This window comes from Syngnathoides biaculeatus, chromosome 1, assembly GCF_019802595.1.
Source record: "Syngnathoides biaculeatus isolate LvHL_M chromosome 1, ASM1980259v1, whole genome shotgun sequence".
Lineage (NCBI taxonomy): Eukaryota > Metazoa > Chordata > Actinopteri > Syngnathiformes > Syngnathidae > Syngnathoides > Syngnathoides biaculeatus.
The window spans coordinates 14,191,331-14,204,792 of record NC_084640.1 but is presented as its reverse complement, the minus strand read 5'-3'; the positions used below and the strand labels follow the sequence as shown (position 1 = coordinate 14,204,792).

Here is a 13,462-nt window from a genome sequence, read left to right as displayed (position 1 = left end):
TTCATTGGTGGTTCTGGAGGGGATTGGGGGGGGGGCAGGCCGGGCCAATGGATTTTGTCATAGTCGGCGTCCCCCTCGGATTGCTGTCGTCAGCCATACATGCGTACTCAATATTTTCCAAATAGGACGAGCCCAAAAACAACTTGGGCTGGATTGGTGGAAATTTGCAGAGTGGGGCGAGGTCCGGGGGCAAGGACAGTAATAAGGGGGCCACTGGCCCACTTGGCCCCATCCTAGAACCACCACTGCGCATTTTGATTTTGTGCAAGCAGCAAGGTGGAGTATTGAGGACCGTGGTTGGACTTTGGGGTTCCAATCTGCGTTTCGGACTTCCTGGCCTTAGTTGGAGACCCGTCCCGGGGTCAACCCCGCCTCTCGCTCAAACTCAGCCGGGATGAGCCCCGATGCCACCCGTGACCCAGAAGGCCGTCGACGAAAGTGGACGATGACTCACGCCGAGACGCGAGGACAAAGACCATCCCGAGGAAGACGAGGAGGAAGATTTGACGAGCGAAGAGCTGACAGGAGGGAGGAATGTTTCCGCATACGGAGACAAACACCAAACTATTTATAGCCGTGTGTGTGTGTGTACAGCTGCCGCTGGAGTGCGTCAGAGGACGAATAAGGACAACGATGACGACGACGGTGGGCTCGCCCGCGAAAAACAGCCGGGAAACACCCAACGATCGCCTGACCCGACCGCCGACGTCAACTGTTGCTGGCGCAGTTCCCCAAAGAAGAGTCCCCGCGTGCTCGCTTCAAGTCCATTCTTGGTCACTCCTCCGCTTGAAGCGTCCCCCCTAAAACTGAGGCATAAAACAAAAAGGCAATTAAACATCGTATAGTTAATCATACCATGGAAATACTACTAACTTAAAGTAGTACGGTGCCATAGGTGGGCTAGTATAAATGAGCATATTTCTAATAATAATTCTGAACCTTGAAGCAAGTGTTAGTTTAGCACAAAGGAACAGAAATGTACTCACAGAACATACAGTAAAGCGTTGGCCTCACAGCTGTGAGGTCCCGGGTTCAATCCCGGGCCCGCCCGTGTGGAGTTTGCACGTTCTCCCCGTGGCTTTCGCCCGATGTTAGCTAGGCTGGATGTGAGTGAGATCAATACTCTGCGGGGGCTCGAGGTTGAACTGTGGGGGACTCCAAAATGGATGGATAAACAAAAAGTGCCAATTGGACCAAAACCTGTACGGACCACAACGTCAACAAGCGGCAATGACAGATTTGGCTCATCTGATGAGTTCATCAATTTCATTTTCGGAAAGATTCATTTGGATCAATATAGATTTTGGCCTCACGGTTCTGAGGACCGGGTTTCGATGCCGCCCCTGCCTGTGTGGGGTTTGCATATTCTCCCTCCGGCTGGGCACTCCCACATCCCAAAAACATGCAACATCAATTGGACCCTCTAAATTGCCCGTAGGTGTGATTGTTAGTGCGGCTGTTTGTCTCGATGTGCCCTGCGATTGGCTGGCGACCAGTTCAGTGTGTAAACCCGCCTCCTGCCCGTCGACAGCTGGGATAGGGCTCCAGCGCTCCCCGCGACCCTCGTGAGGATAAGCGGCGAAGAAAATGGATGGATGGAAAAGCGTAATTTTTGCAAGATCTTCTCGTTTCCATGTAATGTCACAGTTGAGGCAGCAGGTGGCAGCAGAGCAAACTCTCGCAATAGAACGGCAGGACGATTGAGTGCATTTGCGCATGCGCAGCTTTTCCAACTGTCGGATTTCGTTTCTCTTTAAATCCTGACCCCCCCTCCCCACCCCATCTCGACGTCCTCCCTCCCTTGGCTGTCTGTCCCGGACTGGATTATCTCATCATCGTGCATCTGAGATGTGAGTACAGCATCATTTTACATATTTTTTTTTTTTTATTTTTTTTGGGCCGCTTTTTGTTGTTTTTGTTTTAGATACATTTAAAATGCTCAAAGTTGACTTGCGCGCCTGTTGAGCGTTTTCATCCGTCCATCGAACTGCCGCGCTCACTTTTCATCTTCTGGTGTCTTAAAATATGTATTTCGCAGCGATACAAAACAGTTTATTATTGCGTTACCATTTCTGGGACGTGCTATTTTGTGAATGTTTTTGTTGTTGTTAATCTGTGTTTCATAGATAGAACGTGTTGTTAAATTTAAGTAACGTACGTCATTGGGCCGCCACTGTCACGTGATCTGAACCCTGTCCTCCCCCCAGGGGCGTCGAACTAAAGGGGGAAAGATGTCAGGGGTGGGGGGCCGGCTATCCGGCAATGGGTTTCAAAGAGGCTCGGCCGAGCTCGCCGGATGAATTTCTCCCCCTCCAGGTCTGCTCCGGACGCAGCGGGAACCGCTGGAGCCCCCGAGCCCGAGGGGGGGCCTCCGGCCGCGGCCCCCAACCTGACCAGCAACAGGCGGCTGCAGCAGACGCAGGCGCAGGTCGACGAGGTGAGCGGCGCACGCTGCAGGTCTCGGAACCTTCTGAGCCAAGACGCGCAAACGTCTCGCCGAAAAAGTTTCGAGATCTTCGGTTCGCGCCCGAAATCGGAAGCGCACCCTCGCATTTGTGTCATCTTGGTGCCGAGGAACTGGAGGGAAGTGAGTTGAGGAGCTCCGTTGAGGGAAAAAAAGCGGCACCTTGACAACATTTGTAGCGTCAATGTGCCGAGGAACTATGTTAAAGTGAGTTGAGTCGTTTCACTGAGGATCTCGGTGCCAAGGGATAAATTGAGGATGTTCATGTTGACAATGTTATGTTATGAATCCATTTTGTTGCAAGAGTTAAGGACTGTCATTCGGACAAAAGCAGTGCTTTGTCACGATTTTGTCGCAGGTTAGTGCCAAGGAGGGTGGGGTACCGAACCCCCTGATACGAGCTGTTCGGTCCCTGTACGATCGCTGCGAGAGTCATATGTCGGACTCGTTTCCGGTGGGAGTTGGACTCCGGCAAGGCTGCCCTTGGTCACCGATTTTGTACATAACTTTTATGGACAGAATTTCTAGGCGCAGCCGAGGTGTAGAGGGTGTCCGGTTTGGTGGCTTCAGCATCGGATCTCTGCTCTTTGACGACGACGTGGCTCCGTTGGTGTCATCAAGCCGTGATCTCCAGCCGATTCGCAGCCGAGTGCGAAGCGGCTGGGATGAGAATCGGCACCTCCAAAACCGAAAGTGTGCTCCTTAGTCGGAAAAGTGGAGGAGTTCAAGTATCTTGGGGTCTTGTTCACGAGAGAGGGAAGAATGGAGTGGGAGATCGACAGACGGATCGGTGCATTGAGAGGAGCCAGATGAGGTGGCTGGGGCATCTGATTCGGATGCCTCCCCGGTGAGGTGTTCCGGGCACGTCCCACCGGAAAGAGACCCCGAGGACGACCCAGGACACGCCGGAGGGACCGCGTCTCTCGGCTGGCCTGGGAACGCCTCGGGATCCCTCCGGAAGAGCTGGAAGAAGTGGCTGGGGAAAGGGAAGTCAGGGTATCCCCCTGCTGAAGCAACTTCCCCCGCGACCCGACCCGGAAAAGTGGTAGATAATGGATGGATGGATTCATAGTGCCAAGGAACTATGTTGAAGTCAGTTGAGGACTTTTAGAAAAGTAGTGCTTTGTCACTATTTTGTGCCGTGTTAGTACCAAGAAACTATGTTGAAGTGACTAGAGAACTTTCACTTCAACAAAAGTAGTGCTTTGCTGCTGTTTTGTAGCATGTTACTGTCGAGGAACTATGTTGATGTGAGTTTTCATTGAGGCAAAAGCAGTGGTTTGATGCTATTTGGTTGCCTGCTGATTTTCCTGTGTGAGGGTTGAATGTTTCAAGTACTTTTTTTTTTGCTTAACGTGCCGGGTGTTTTGGTCCTTTCCGTGACTCCGCCCATCTCGCCGTTGGCCGACGTTCGTAGCTCAGCGGCCACTTCCTGTTTGTTGGCCAGGTGGTGGACATCATGCGGGTCAACGTGGACAAGGTCCTGGAGCGCGACCAGAAGTTGTCGGAGTTGGACGACCGCGCCGACGCCCTCCAGGCCGGCGCCTCCCAGTTTGAGAGCAGCGCCGCCAAGCTGAAGAACAAGTACTGGTGGAAGAACTGCAAGGTTGGTATCGGCGGGACTCTTTTCAGCAGCGACCGCGCGTGACGTGGGCCGGCGCCATCCGTCCACGAGGCTTCTTTGCGCCGCCTCCGCGGCGTGCAATCGGGACAGGCGGAGCCGGCTCACGGCAGCGGTTGAGTGACGGCGATCGGGAAGTCCGAAAATCGCCGTCGGGATTATGGCGAGGATTAAGCGGACAGCTGTGACGTGATTCCAGCGTCGGCGTGCAAACAAACGCACGGATAACACAATAACGCACGGGTCCTCTCTCACCCCCCCACCCCCCCGCTCGTTAATCTCGCTCGCCCCTCCCCCCCCTCGGCCATCATCCCCTCTGCTCGTGATGTCACAGATTTGTTGTCTCTGTTATATTTAGATCAGGGCTGCATGTCAAATTGCGAAAATTTGGGGAACGAAATGCAATAAAAACGTTTGTACGCCACCATTTTGTGGCAGTGTGGTGCCAAAGAACTATGTTGACATCGGTTGAGGAGTTTCGTGTAGGCAAAAGTGGCGCTTTGCCGACATCTTGTGGCATCCACAGGCAATGACTAACATTTTTAGGGTGTTGTCAGTGACAAGCGTTGACTATAAATACGTTTGAATTAATTTACACAATACAGGACCGTCACGTAAATTCTCATGAAAGAACTGATGAGCATGCTAACGGCGAGCTAGCGCCCGCGCTGACGCTTGCTCTGTATTTCTCGTAGATGATGATCATCATGGGCGTGGTCGGCGTCATCTTGTTCGGCGTCATCTTCCGTAAGTCTTTCTGTCGACGTCTGTCGTCCAATGAGAGTCTCCCGAGCTCGCGGAACTTCTGGCGAGGCTCAACCGCACGCGGGTGGCGCCGACGCAAACGTTTGCCCTCTTTTTTTGTGCGTCCTCAGTGTACTTCTTCTACTGACCCAAGTCCGCCACGCTTCTGGGCTTCCCCCGTCGTTTCTTTCTCGTCGTGGTCTTCACCGGCGTCTCCCTCGCCGGCGGGTAAAGGTGTGGCGAATGAGGTCCGCCGACTGGAAATATTTCACCCCCCCCCCCCCCCGCCCGCAATTCTGAATTTGTGTGTCTTGTCTGTCCGAGAGAAAGTTTGAAGGCAACGGAAAATGGAATTCGTAACGTTTGTACAGTATACGGGTTTTTGTGTGTCTGGAGTGGCTGCCCACCCATCAAGCGTGAAATTAAACTACCAAGTCGATCAATTTTTGGTTATCTGCCCCCTTTTTTCCCGCCCTTCTGAATTTTCCCGATTGTGACATCACCACGTCAGTGTGAAATCGATTCATATCAGAGGCCACGCAAGCAAATATGATGCCGACTATTAGAGGGCGTCTCGCTACATGGGGTCTTTGCTTGCTGACAATTTTATGCGCAAGTTACTTCTTCTTCTTCTTCTTTTCCTTTCGGCTTGTCCCGTTAGGGGTCGCCACAACGTGTCAACTTTTTCCACCGATCTCACGCCCACAGTCCTCCTGTCCTCCCTCACCACATCCATCAAGCTTTTCTTCGGTCTTCCTCTCCCTCTCTCTTCCTTGACAGCTCCATCCTTACCATCCTCCTACCAATTTCCTCACTCTCTCGCCTCTGGACATGTCCAAACCATCCAAGTCTGCTCTCTCTAACCTTGTCTCCAAAACATCCGACCGAGAACTTCAACATCTTCATTTCTGCTACCTCCAGTTCTGCTTCCCGTTCTTTCTTCAATTCCACCGTCTCGAATCCGTACATCATGGCCGGCCTCGCCACTGTTTTATAGACTTTGCCCTTCGTCCTAACGGAGACTCTTCTGTCACATAACACACCAGACACCTCCCGCCAGCTGTTCCAACCTGCTTGGACCAGTTTCTTCACTTCCTTACCACGCTCTCCATTGCTCTGTCTTGTTGACCCCAAGTATTTGAAGTCGTCCACCTTCGCCATCTCTTCTCGTCCGCCTCCGCCCCCCTCATTCCCGCGCATGCATTCTGTTTTACTTCGGCTAATCTTCACTCGTACCTCCATCTTTCCAACATGTCCTCCGCCCGTTCCCTACTTTCACTGCAGATCGCAATGTCACCTGCGAACATCCTGGTCCAAGGGGAATCCAGTCTAACCTCGTCTGTCAGCCTATCAAATTACTACCGCAAACAGGAAGGGGCTCAGCGCGGATCCCTGATGCAGTCCCACCTCCACCTTAAATATTTCTGGCACACCAACTGCACATCTCACCGCTGTTCTCCTGCCCTCACACGTCCTGTACTATTCTAACATGTTTCTCCACCACATCGGACTTGCGCATGCAGTACCACAGTTCCTCTCTTGGGTTAGGGTTTACTGTATATGAATATACATTCAGCACACTCTAGTGGCGATTTCTGGTACTACAGGCATTAATCAGTGGGGGTGTGAGTTGTTTGAATCCAACTTTATTCCAAATGCTGACTCCGTTTACAAATCGACAAAAAGTTTTGGCTCACTCGTGACTCTGGACTGAACTCATCCTCGTACAACAATTCTTCTTCATATTATTAGCCGAAGACACAAGTAGAAACAAAGACGCTAGCAAACGCGCACCAAAGGCGAGGAAGGAGGAGGAGCGAGTTCTTTTTCTCGTGCGTCTCCTGTCAAGAAGCAGTGGCAATACACACATTATCATCATCATTATTATTATATTCCATAAAAATATCACGCTTCTGTCATTTGGCCCTATGTTAGCATCACTTGGCATTACAAGACGAACAAGATTATTTACAGCATTGGAGGTGGTCCTGATGCAAACAAGCGCTATCGCTATGGCAACAAGAGTTTAGGGTAACAAGGGGTGTGCAACCGTCACAAATTCTAATAACTGTATTTTTGTTGTTGTTTGTTTTTATGGAATCCATCCTCTGTTATTCACTGATTGGTGCCAAAAGAACTATGTTTAAGCAGGTTGAGGAGTTTCATGATGATGAAAATACTTCTTTGACGCCGGTTGTGGGGTTCCCCGATGACTAAATCGGACAACGGGGCGGCGCAAATGGCTCTCGGGTCGTGGTTCTTGTGGCGTTTTGATGCCAAGGAACTATGTTGAACCAAGTTGAGGAGTTTCATTTTGACCAAAATGGTGCTTTGACGCCAAAAGTGGAGGCTGCAGATTGCTAAAAACAGATCAGGTTGGATTTTGAACACATCTCGTGCAATTTTTTGGGGACAAAACAAACAAACAAACAAGGAAGACCGAGAAGAAATCTATTGATCCCAATCCTTTCAGTCCTTAGAAATCGCTAAAGGATCCAACAATATTTTGGTACTCGTACAAAACCTTATAAAAAGTTTAAAGTGCAGCTAAAACCAGTTAGCGGATCGACATGTAATTCTTCACCTCAGTTGCCTTGGCAACAAAAGTTGTGAGTGTGTGCAATCATGGGCGCTCAATCTCGCCGTGAGCCACGGGCGGGCGCTGGGACGTCCGTCATTAGCGTGGTGACACGTCGAGGTAAGGTTAGCGGCGGCTGGACATGCGGCTCATGTGCGCTTACGCAATCTGCTCATCCAATTACGACGCAGAAAACCGGAGTCCGTTGTCCGCTCCTTTTCGCAGTCTCGTCGGTGACCCCGTCCGGTGTCCAATATCGCTTGAATGTCATCGTGCAAATTTTCTCGAACGGAGGAAGTCGGAGATGAGACCTCCCTCGAGTATCTCAGGGTGTTGGGGAGAAGTTGGAAGAGGTGGGGGTCCAGGATCCGGTTAGGAGGCCTCCCGGACACCTGCCCGGCGAAGAGGTCCAGGTCCAGCCCAGCGGAGGAAAGACCCAGGACGTCACTGTGGTCCAAGATGCCGAGTTGCAGCTTGGGGTGGAGAGTTCGCTCGCGATTCAAGGTTTGAAGTTAGGGGGGAAAATTAGGGTTTTAGCGAGGGGTGTCGTGTTAGCAATTCAAATTCGGTTGGCAAATTACGCTTTCGAGCGGCGAGCCCGTGCATTCCGGACCCAGGACGTCTCACTGGTATGGAAAGCTGGAACCAAGAGCGGTTGCGTCGCCACGCTCCCAAACGGGGCGGACGCCCAATCGAGTACGAGTAAGCAAGTCAGGAAGGGAGCCGGCGCTCGTCCGGTCCCGGTCGGGGAGAAGGCAGACCAACGGGGGCTCAGTGGCAGGGGTCGAAGGGGAACTCCGCCAGGCCGCCGTGGAGCTCAACGGCCTCCTGCTCCCAGGACGCCACGTCGCCCGGTAGGCGAACTCCGCACGACGACAGCCTGTAGATCTCCGCTGGCGCCAGAACTCGCGACCACACGTGAACGTCCGCCAGTTCTCCGGTGAACGACTGCGTCACGTCGAAGCGGCCCCCCATCGTGTCCTGCACGAAAGGCGCCACTCGTTCATCACGACAAAATTGCATTTTGTTTGACGAAAAAGTACCCTGAGGGAGTCTCACCTGGTCTTGCCCGAGAAGAAACATCCCTCCTGGTTTGATGGCGTGCCAGGCTGCCAGGTTCTGACCCGATCCTTTCCTGACCCCGTCCTGGTACACCTCCCACGCGCCGTCACGCGTCGCCCACGTCACGCACACGTGGTGCCACTTCCTGTCGTTCAACGTCACGGGCAGCGTCACCGCCTATCGGAACACACGATGAGAGTTTCCATCCATCAATTTTCTTGCATATTACTTTGGTTTAATCTGCCCCCCCCCCCCCGAGTATTTTGCCAGTAGTTCTTTGGAACACTAGTACGGCATTAGCATTCAGTTAGCTCATGTGACAGTGACGTGAGTAGCTATCTTCAAATGTGTCTCTTTCAAACTAGTGCAATGCTTCCGGTTGCGTCTCTCAGTTAGCGGCTAACGAACTTGGTTGGCGATCTAGGCCGCGTCGAGTCCAAAGTCCCCTCCGGTAACTCGCTGTCACAAGTGTTTTGTGTGTACGCCGCTGTTAGCCAAGCGTGAGACAAACATGACGCTCCTGACAAACAATTAGGCCAATCAATTATGCTTAACGGGCTTAATTGCTGCGTTTCGTTGGCCATGCCACCTCCAACCGAAGCTACGAATGGGGTTGGAAAGAAAATCTAATACCGATACCCGCCTTCCGTTTGGTGGACAGATGAGCCAGGGCTTCCCGGAATGAAAGATTAGCAAATTAACGGCGTCATTAAATAATCCAAAAATTCGACGTCTGAGTTGGGTGGCCGGATGAGGCTAATCTGCATGGACGCCGTCACCACTGAAAAAGTGCAAAGAGATGGGTACTGTGGTCGGCTAGCGGTTCAGAGGTTTTGAGCTCGAATCTGGGCTTCCTTTGCGGAGGTGGCGTGTTCTAACCCGTCATTGTGAGAGGTCCAGTCCATTCTTTATCTGCAGTCTATGTGCTCCGCCCATGAGTGAGAACCAGTCCAGTTTTTTGTCTATATGTGCCTTGCAATTGATTGGTAACCAGGCCAGGGTCAAACCCACTTCTCACTTAAAGTCACTTGGTTTGGTATCTTGCTCACCAGGACCCCCAACAGAAATTGAACGGATGCGACAAACCGAAAGGCCCCCCAACGACAGACTTTGATCGCCTACCTTGTCGTTCACCAGAAGTTCCATGGGATTCGCACCCCACTCGATGAGCACCAGCTCATTGGCCTGGCCCGGCACGGCGTAGGAGAAGGGCGTCCCCACTCCGGGGCCTGCGCCCGCCTTCAGGCGCAGACATACGGTGAAGGCGAAGATCTCCGTCGCCAAGGAGCGCTTCATTCTGGCGTACAAGTAGTTCGTCCTCATGGGGAAGTCCAGCAGGAAGGCACTGGAGCTCTTCAGCTTCTTGTGGCCTCCTGCTGACACCAAGGGGTTCTCATTTTATGTCAGGTGAGATGTAATTCCAGACTTTATTTCACGAGGAGTACCTCAGGGGTCAACTCTTAGCCCATTTCTTTTAAGTGACATGAACAGAATAGAGCTACAGTCACCGATCTACTTTGAGAGACTCTTTGAAAGTGACAGGCAGATGAAAAAAATTTGAAAATTAAGACATGAAATATCGGGTGAGAAGTGTATAATGCTAGCTACCATGCTAACCATGTTCTGAATGGCCGTGGTGCAGCTGGCTGAGGACGGTTTCCAGTTTGCCGTGTCCGCCATTACGTGCGCTCGTTTCCTTGCCGCTGAAAGGAAGTCGCCGAGGGACGTGATCGCCGCCGTGATGGTCGTCGTGGTGATCGTCGTGATGGTCGTCGTGGTGATCGTCGTGGTGATCATCGTGGTGATCATCACGGCGATCGCCGTGATGATTGTCGTGGTGGTCGTTGTTGTGTCCATAAAGGTCGTCGTGATGGATGGCGTAGCGGCCGGAATGGCGGCCGCCGCCGCCGCTGTGCCAGTCGTGGTGTTCGTAGTAAGGATCGTAATGGCGAGCGCGGTGGTCGCTGTGGTGGTTGTAGTGGCGGCTCCCGTGGTGACCGTTGTAGTGGTCATCGTGACGGCCGTTACCGTGGTGATCGTCGTGATGGTCATCGTGGTGATCGTCGTGGTGGTTGTCCCGATGGTGGTCGTCGTGGTGGTTCTCACGGTGGTGGTCGTCGTGGTGGTGGTCGTCGTGGCGGTCGTCGTGGTGGTGGTCGTCGTGGCGGTCCCTGTAGTAGCTATGCAGCTGCTCCTCCAGTGCGTTGATCTTGCGCTGGAGGAGTTCCCGCAAGGAGCTGGAGTAGGAGCTGGAGGAATTCCTCGCCTGAACACACAAACATTCAGACTTGAAAAAGCTCATTCTAAGCTCCACTATGGACGAGAAAGCGAGTTCCTTTCCGGTGTCTGCCTCACAGATGAATTTTTGCGAAATGACTATCAAAGTATACAGTACCTGATACACCGCCGTATGCCTTAGTAAACACTTAGAGAATTGTTTGCGGGTCACTGTTTGAGTCTCGCAAAATGTCCAAAAAGAACGTCAACTGGTTATGCTAAACTAGAGATGGTGGTCTGCTTCCGACGACTGCCCGGGTGCCCTTGAGAAAGATTTGGGTGAGTTTTGAGTTTGGGTGAATTCACAAATAAATTGTCTAGAGGTGTGCAAGGAATCTGGGAATTACAGTCCCTTGTGATTGTCTTGCGACCCGTCCAAACGGTGTACCCCACCTGTCGCCCGAAGTCAGTTGGGGTTAGGCTCCAGGTCACCCACAACACCCATGGGGATAAGCCGCATAGAAAATGGAGGGCTGGGTGGATCTTCCTCTTTCCTCTCCCCGGCTTGTCCTCATCTTCCTCACCTGGAAATCCGGCTTTGTTCCCTGCCAGTGCGCGGCGCAATTAATAGCTTCATCAGGCGGGATGAAGCTAATTGAAGGCGACGCAGGCTCGCGCCCCTTGGGGGCGGGGGTGAGGGGGTAAGGACAGCGCTGTGGGCATCCTGTTAGGGTGGGGAGGGAGGTAGCGGGGAAGTCAATCCTGGCTCGGCTTCAAGTTCGCCTCTCACATTTGGGACTCAAGCAGTTGGTGGTTTTTACCTGAGCTGAAAGCCAAACTTTCGCAAGATGGATTTTAAAGCTTCAGAGGAGCTCGGACGACTGATCTGGGCCGGTCAGTTTTGGGAATTCTGGCCGTGACTCAGACCTTCTGAAAACATCAAATATCCCTCAGACGTTTGAGTATCTAAGAACATTTCAGACAAGGTCCCTCAGGATCCTGAGGGTCGCCTCGACATCCACGCATAAAATAAATTCAATATCTACATAAATTGTGTCCTGAGAAACTGGAATTTGCTTACGCCCAAAATATTTCTGCAGTTTGCTCCTTGAGTAAAACCATGAAAAACTCTTCCCTGAACTTCAGGAACCACTGCTCTATTTTAGAAATTCCACAATATGTCACATCAGTTCTATGTTCTGGACTCACCTGCAGGTTCTCCAGACGCTCCTTCAAAGTCTGCAGGGTTTTCCCAGTCTGCTCCGGCGAGAAGGAGCCGTGTTTAGCGTACGACTCCCGGTGATGGGGGTTGGACCTGTGGCCGCCGTGGGTAAAGTGATGATCGGTGTCGTGATGGGACCCATGGTGTGAGCCCGGTCCGGCGCGGTGGCCGTCGTGGTGGTCGTCGTGGTGGTCGGTGTGGTGATTGTCGTGATGGTCGTCGTGATGGTCGTCGTGATGGTCGGTGTGGTGATTGTCGTGATGGTCGGTGTGGTGATTGTCGTGATGGTCGGTGTGATGATTGTCGTGATGGTCGCTGTGGTGGCCGTTGCTATGGTGACCGCCAAACCCCTCGCACAACGTGAGTTTGGCGATGAGCTCCCTGATGGTCTCGCGCTGGTCCAGAATGGTTTCCTTCTGCCTGACCAGGCTCTCCCGGAGGTGCAAGATGGTGGCTTTGGCCTCATCCGATATCAGAATCCTGTGGTGGTTTCCACCGTGGCCGTTGGTGCCGGGGCCATGGGGAACACCGGGTGGCGAGTAGCAGCTGGGGTCTGCTTCTGGAGGGATGGGAATGCAAACAAATTTGGGACTAGTGCTGTAGTCGTGCTCCTTGCCAAGCAAGCTCGCCGAAGCTTCAGAGCAAGACAGGAAATAGCAGACGACTATTGAGCGTAAGGCGAGGAAGAGGACCGAGGCGGCGCCGCCTAGGCGCTTTGCAGACGAGGTCTCCCGGCTCGGATGACTGACGTCTCTCGCCATATTTGATTCGGGTCCAAACGATTCCTCGAGCGATGACCTCAAGGTCCTGCGAGGGTTTATCTTTGCGGGGAATAACGCCATGGATCATTTGCGCTGGATTCGAAGACTTCACGGCGAAGCATGTCAACAGTGAACTTGCCGACGTCAGCCCCCCTCACGAGGCGTCAAAAGAACTTCAAGAAACGGCAAACTCGTACCTCAAGCATTCCAGGAGAGCAAAAATAAACTAATTTTCACGAGTCCTTGTGCTACCACACTGGACTCCACTGTCGCATGGTGGTTGAAAGGGATCTTGAGCGTGCCTGGGACCAAACAGCGGAACCTCGTCCACCCAGGTGATCGGACTTGGCCCAGAGGACGTCCAAGATTAATCCATTTAAATTCGGCCTCCGACCGCCAGATCGCAACACGAGACTCAGCACGATTGCCTGCATGCGGGACACACGAGACCAGATACACGCACTTCAGGGTTGTACACACTCATCAAAGATATCACGAGACTAGACAGTATTCATACACAAGCCAAGAACTGAATTTGATGTTGATGTTTGTGTTCTCGGCGATCCAATGACCTGAGCAGATTACAGAGAGATTACAGAGACGGGGCCGGTAGAGTTCGGACTCCTCGGGTGGAGAAAACGACAAAGCGGACCGAGGAGTAATCAGTTCCCAGGATGGTACCTTGATAAGAAAATAAACTGCAAAGCAGTAAAACAGTTTCGGTAGATAGTCACACACTCACTAAAGTGGATTTTTGTGTTGTTGTGGGTCTTGAAACGGGGAGGGGTGGCCT

At 52.4% G+C, this 13,462-nt stretch overlaps 2 protein-coding genes across 3 annotated transcripts; one reads left to right on the top strand and one right to left on the bottom strand.

Moving 5' to 3' along the window:
- Positions 1 to 1,720: 1,720 nt before the first annotated feature.
- On the top strand, positions 1,721 to 5,272 carry LOC133501137 (vesicle-associated membrane protein 2-like). 2 transcript variants are annotated; one of them, XM_061820654.1, is made up of 5 exons: positions 1,721 to 1,850; positions 2,317 to 2,437; positions 3,912 to 4,070; positions 4,781 to 4,832; positions 4,961 to 5,272. In XM_061820654.1, coding segments are annotated over exons 1-5 (351 nt in total). In that variant the 5' UTR covers positions 1,721 to 1,848; the 3' UTR covers positions 4,978 to 5,272. The 2 variants fall into 2 exon arrangements, with proteins under 2 accessions (XP_061676638.1, XP_061676630.1); XM_061820646.1 differs by lacking the exon at positions 1,721 to 1,850 and having other exon boundaries at positions 1,883 to 2,437.
- A 2,122-nt stretch (positions 5,273 to 7,394) lies between these two features.
- Positions 7,395 to 12,669, bottom strand: LOC133504145 (neuronal pentraxin-1-like). The gene is made up of 6 exons (XM_061826375.1): positions 11,896 to 12,669; positions 10,456 to 10,735; positions 10,102 to 10,137; positions 9,592 to 9,845; positions 8,467 to 8,646; positions 7,395 to 8,388 (listed from the first exon to the last, which is right to left on the bottom strand). Exons 1-6 carry the CDS (start codon positions 12,667 to 12,669, stop codon positions 8,179 to 8,181), a joined length of 1,734 nt encoding a protein of 577 aa, XP_061682359.1. The 3' UTR covers positions 7,395 to 8,178.
- Positions 12,670 to 13,462: the final 793 nt, after the last annotated feature.

Bases quoted from the DNA above. Each gene is read 5' to 3' on its own strand.
- LOC133504145 (XM_061826375.1), bottom strand. From the start codon at position 12,669: ATGGCGAGAGACGTCAGTCATCCGAGCCGGGAGACCTCGTCTGCAAAG. The intron at 9,846-10,101 runs GCCATTCAGAAC...CCTTGGTGTCAG, and splicing joins CCTCAGCCAGCTGCACCACG to CAGGAGGCCACAAGAAGCTG. The intron at 8,647-9,591 runs GTAGGCGATCAA...GTGTTCCGATAG, and splicing joins AACTTCTGGTGAACGACAAG to GCGGTGACGCTGCCCGTGAC.
- LOC133501137 (XM_061820646.1), top strand. From the start codon at position 2,297: ATGAATTTCTCCCCCTCCAGGTCTGCTCCGGACGCAGCGGGAACCGCT. The intron at 2,438-3,911 runs GTGAGCGGCGCA...TTTGTTGGCCAG, and splicing joins CGCAGGCGCAGGTCGACGAG to GTGGTGGACATCATGCGGGT. The intron at 4,071-4,780 runs GTTGGTATCGGC...TATTTCTCGTAG, and splicing joins ACTGGTGGAAGAACTGCAAG to ATGATGATCATCATGGGCGT.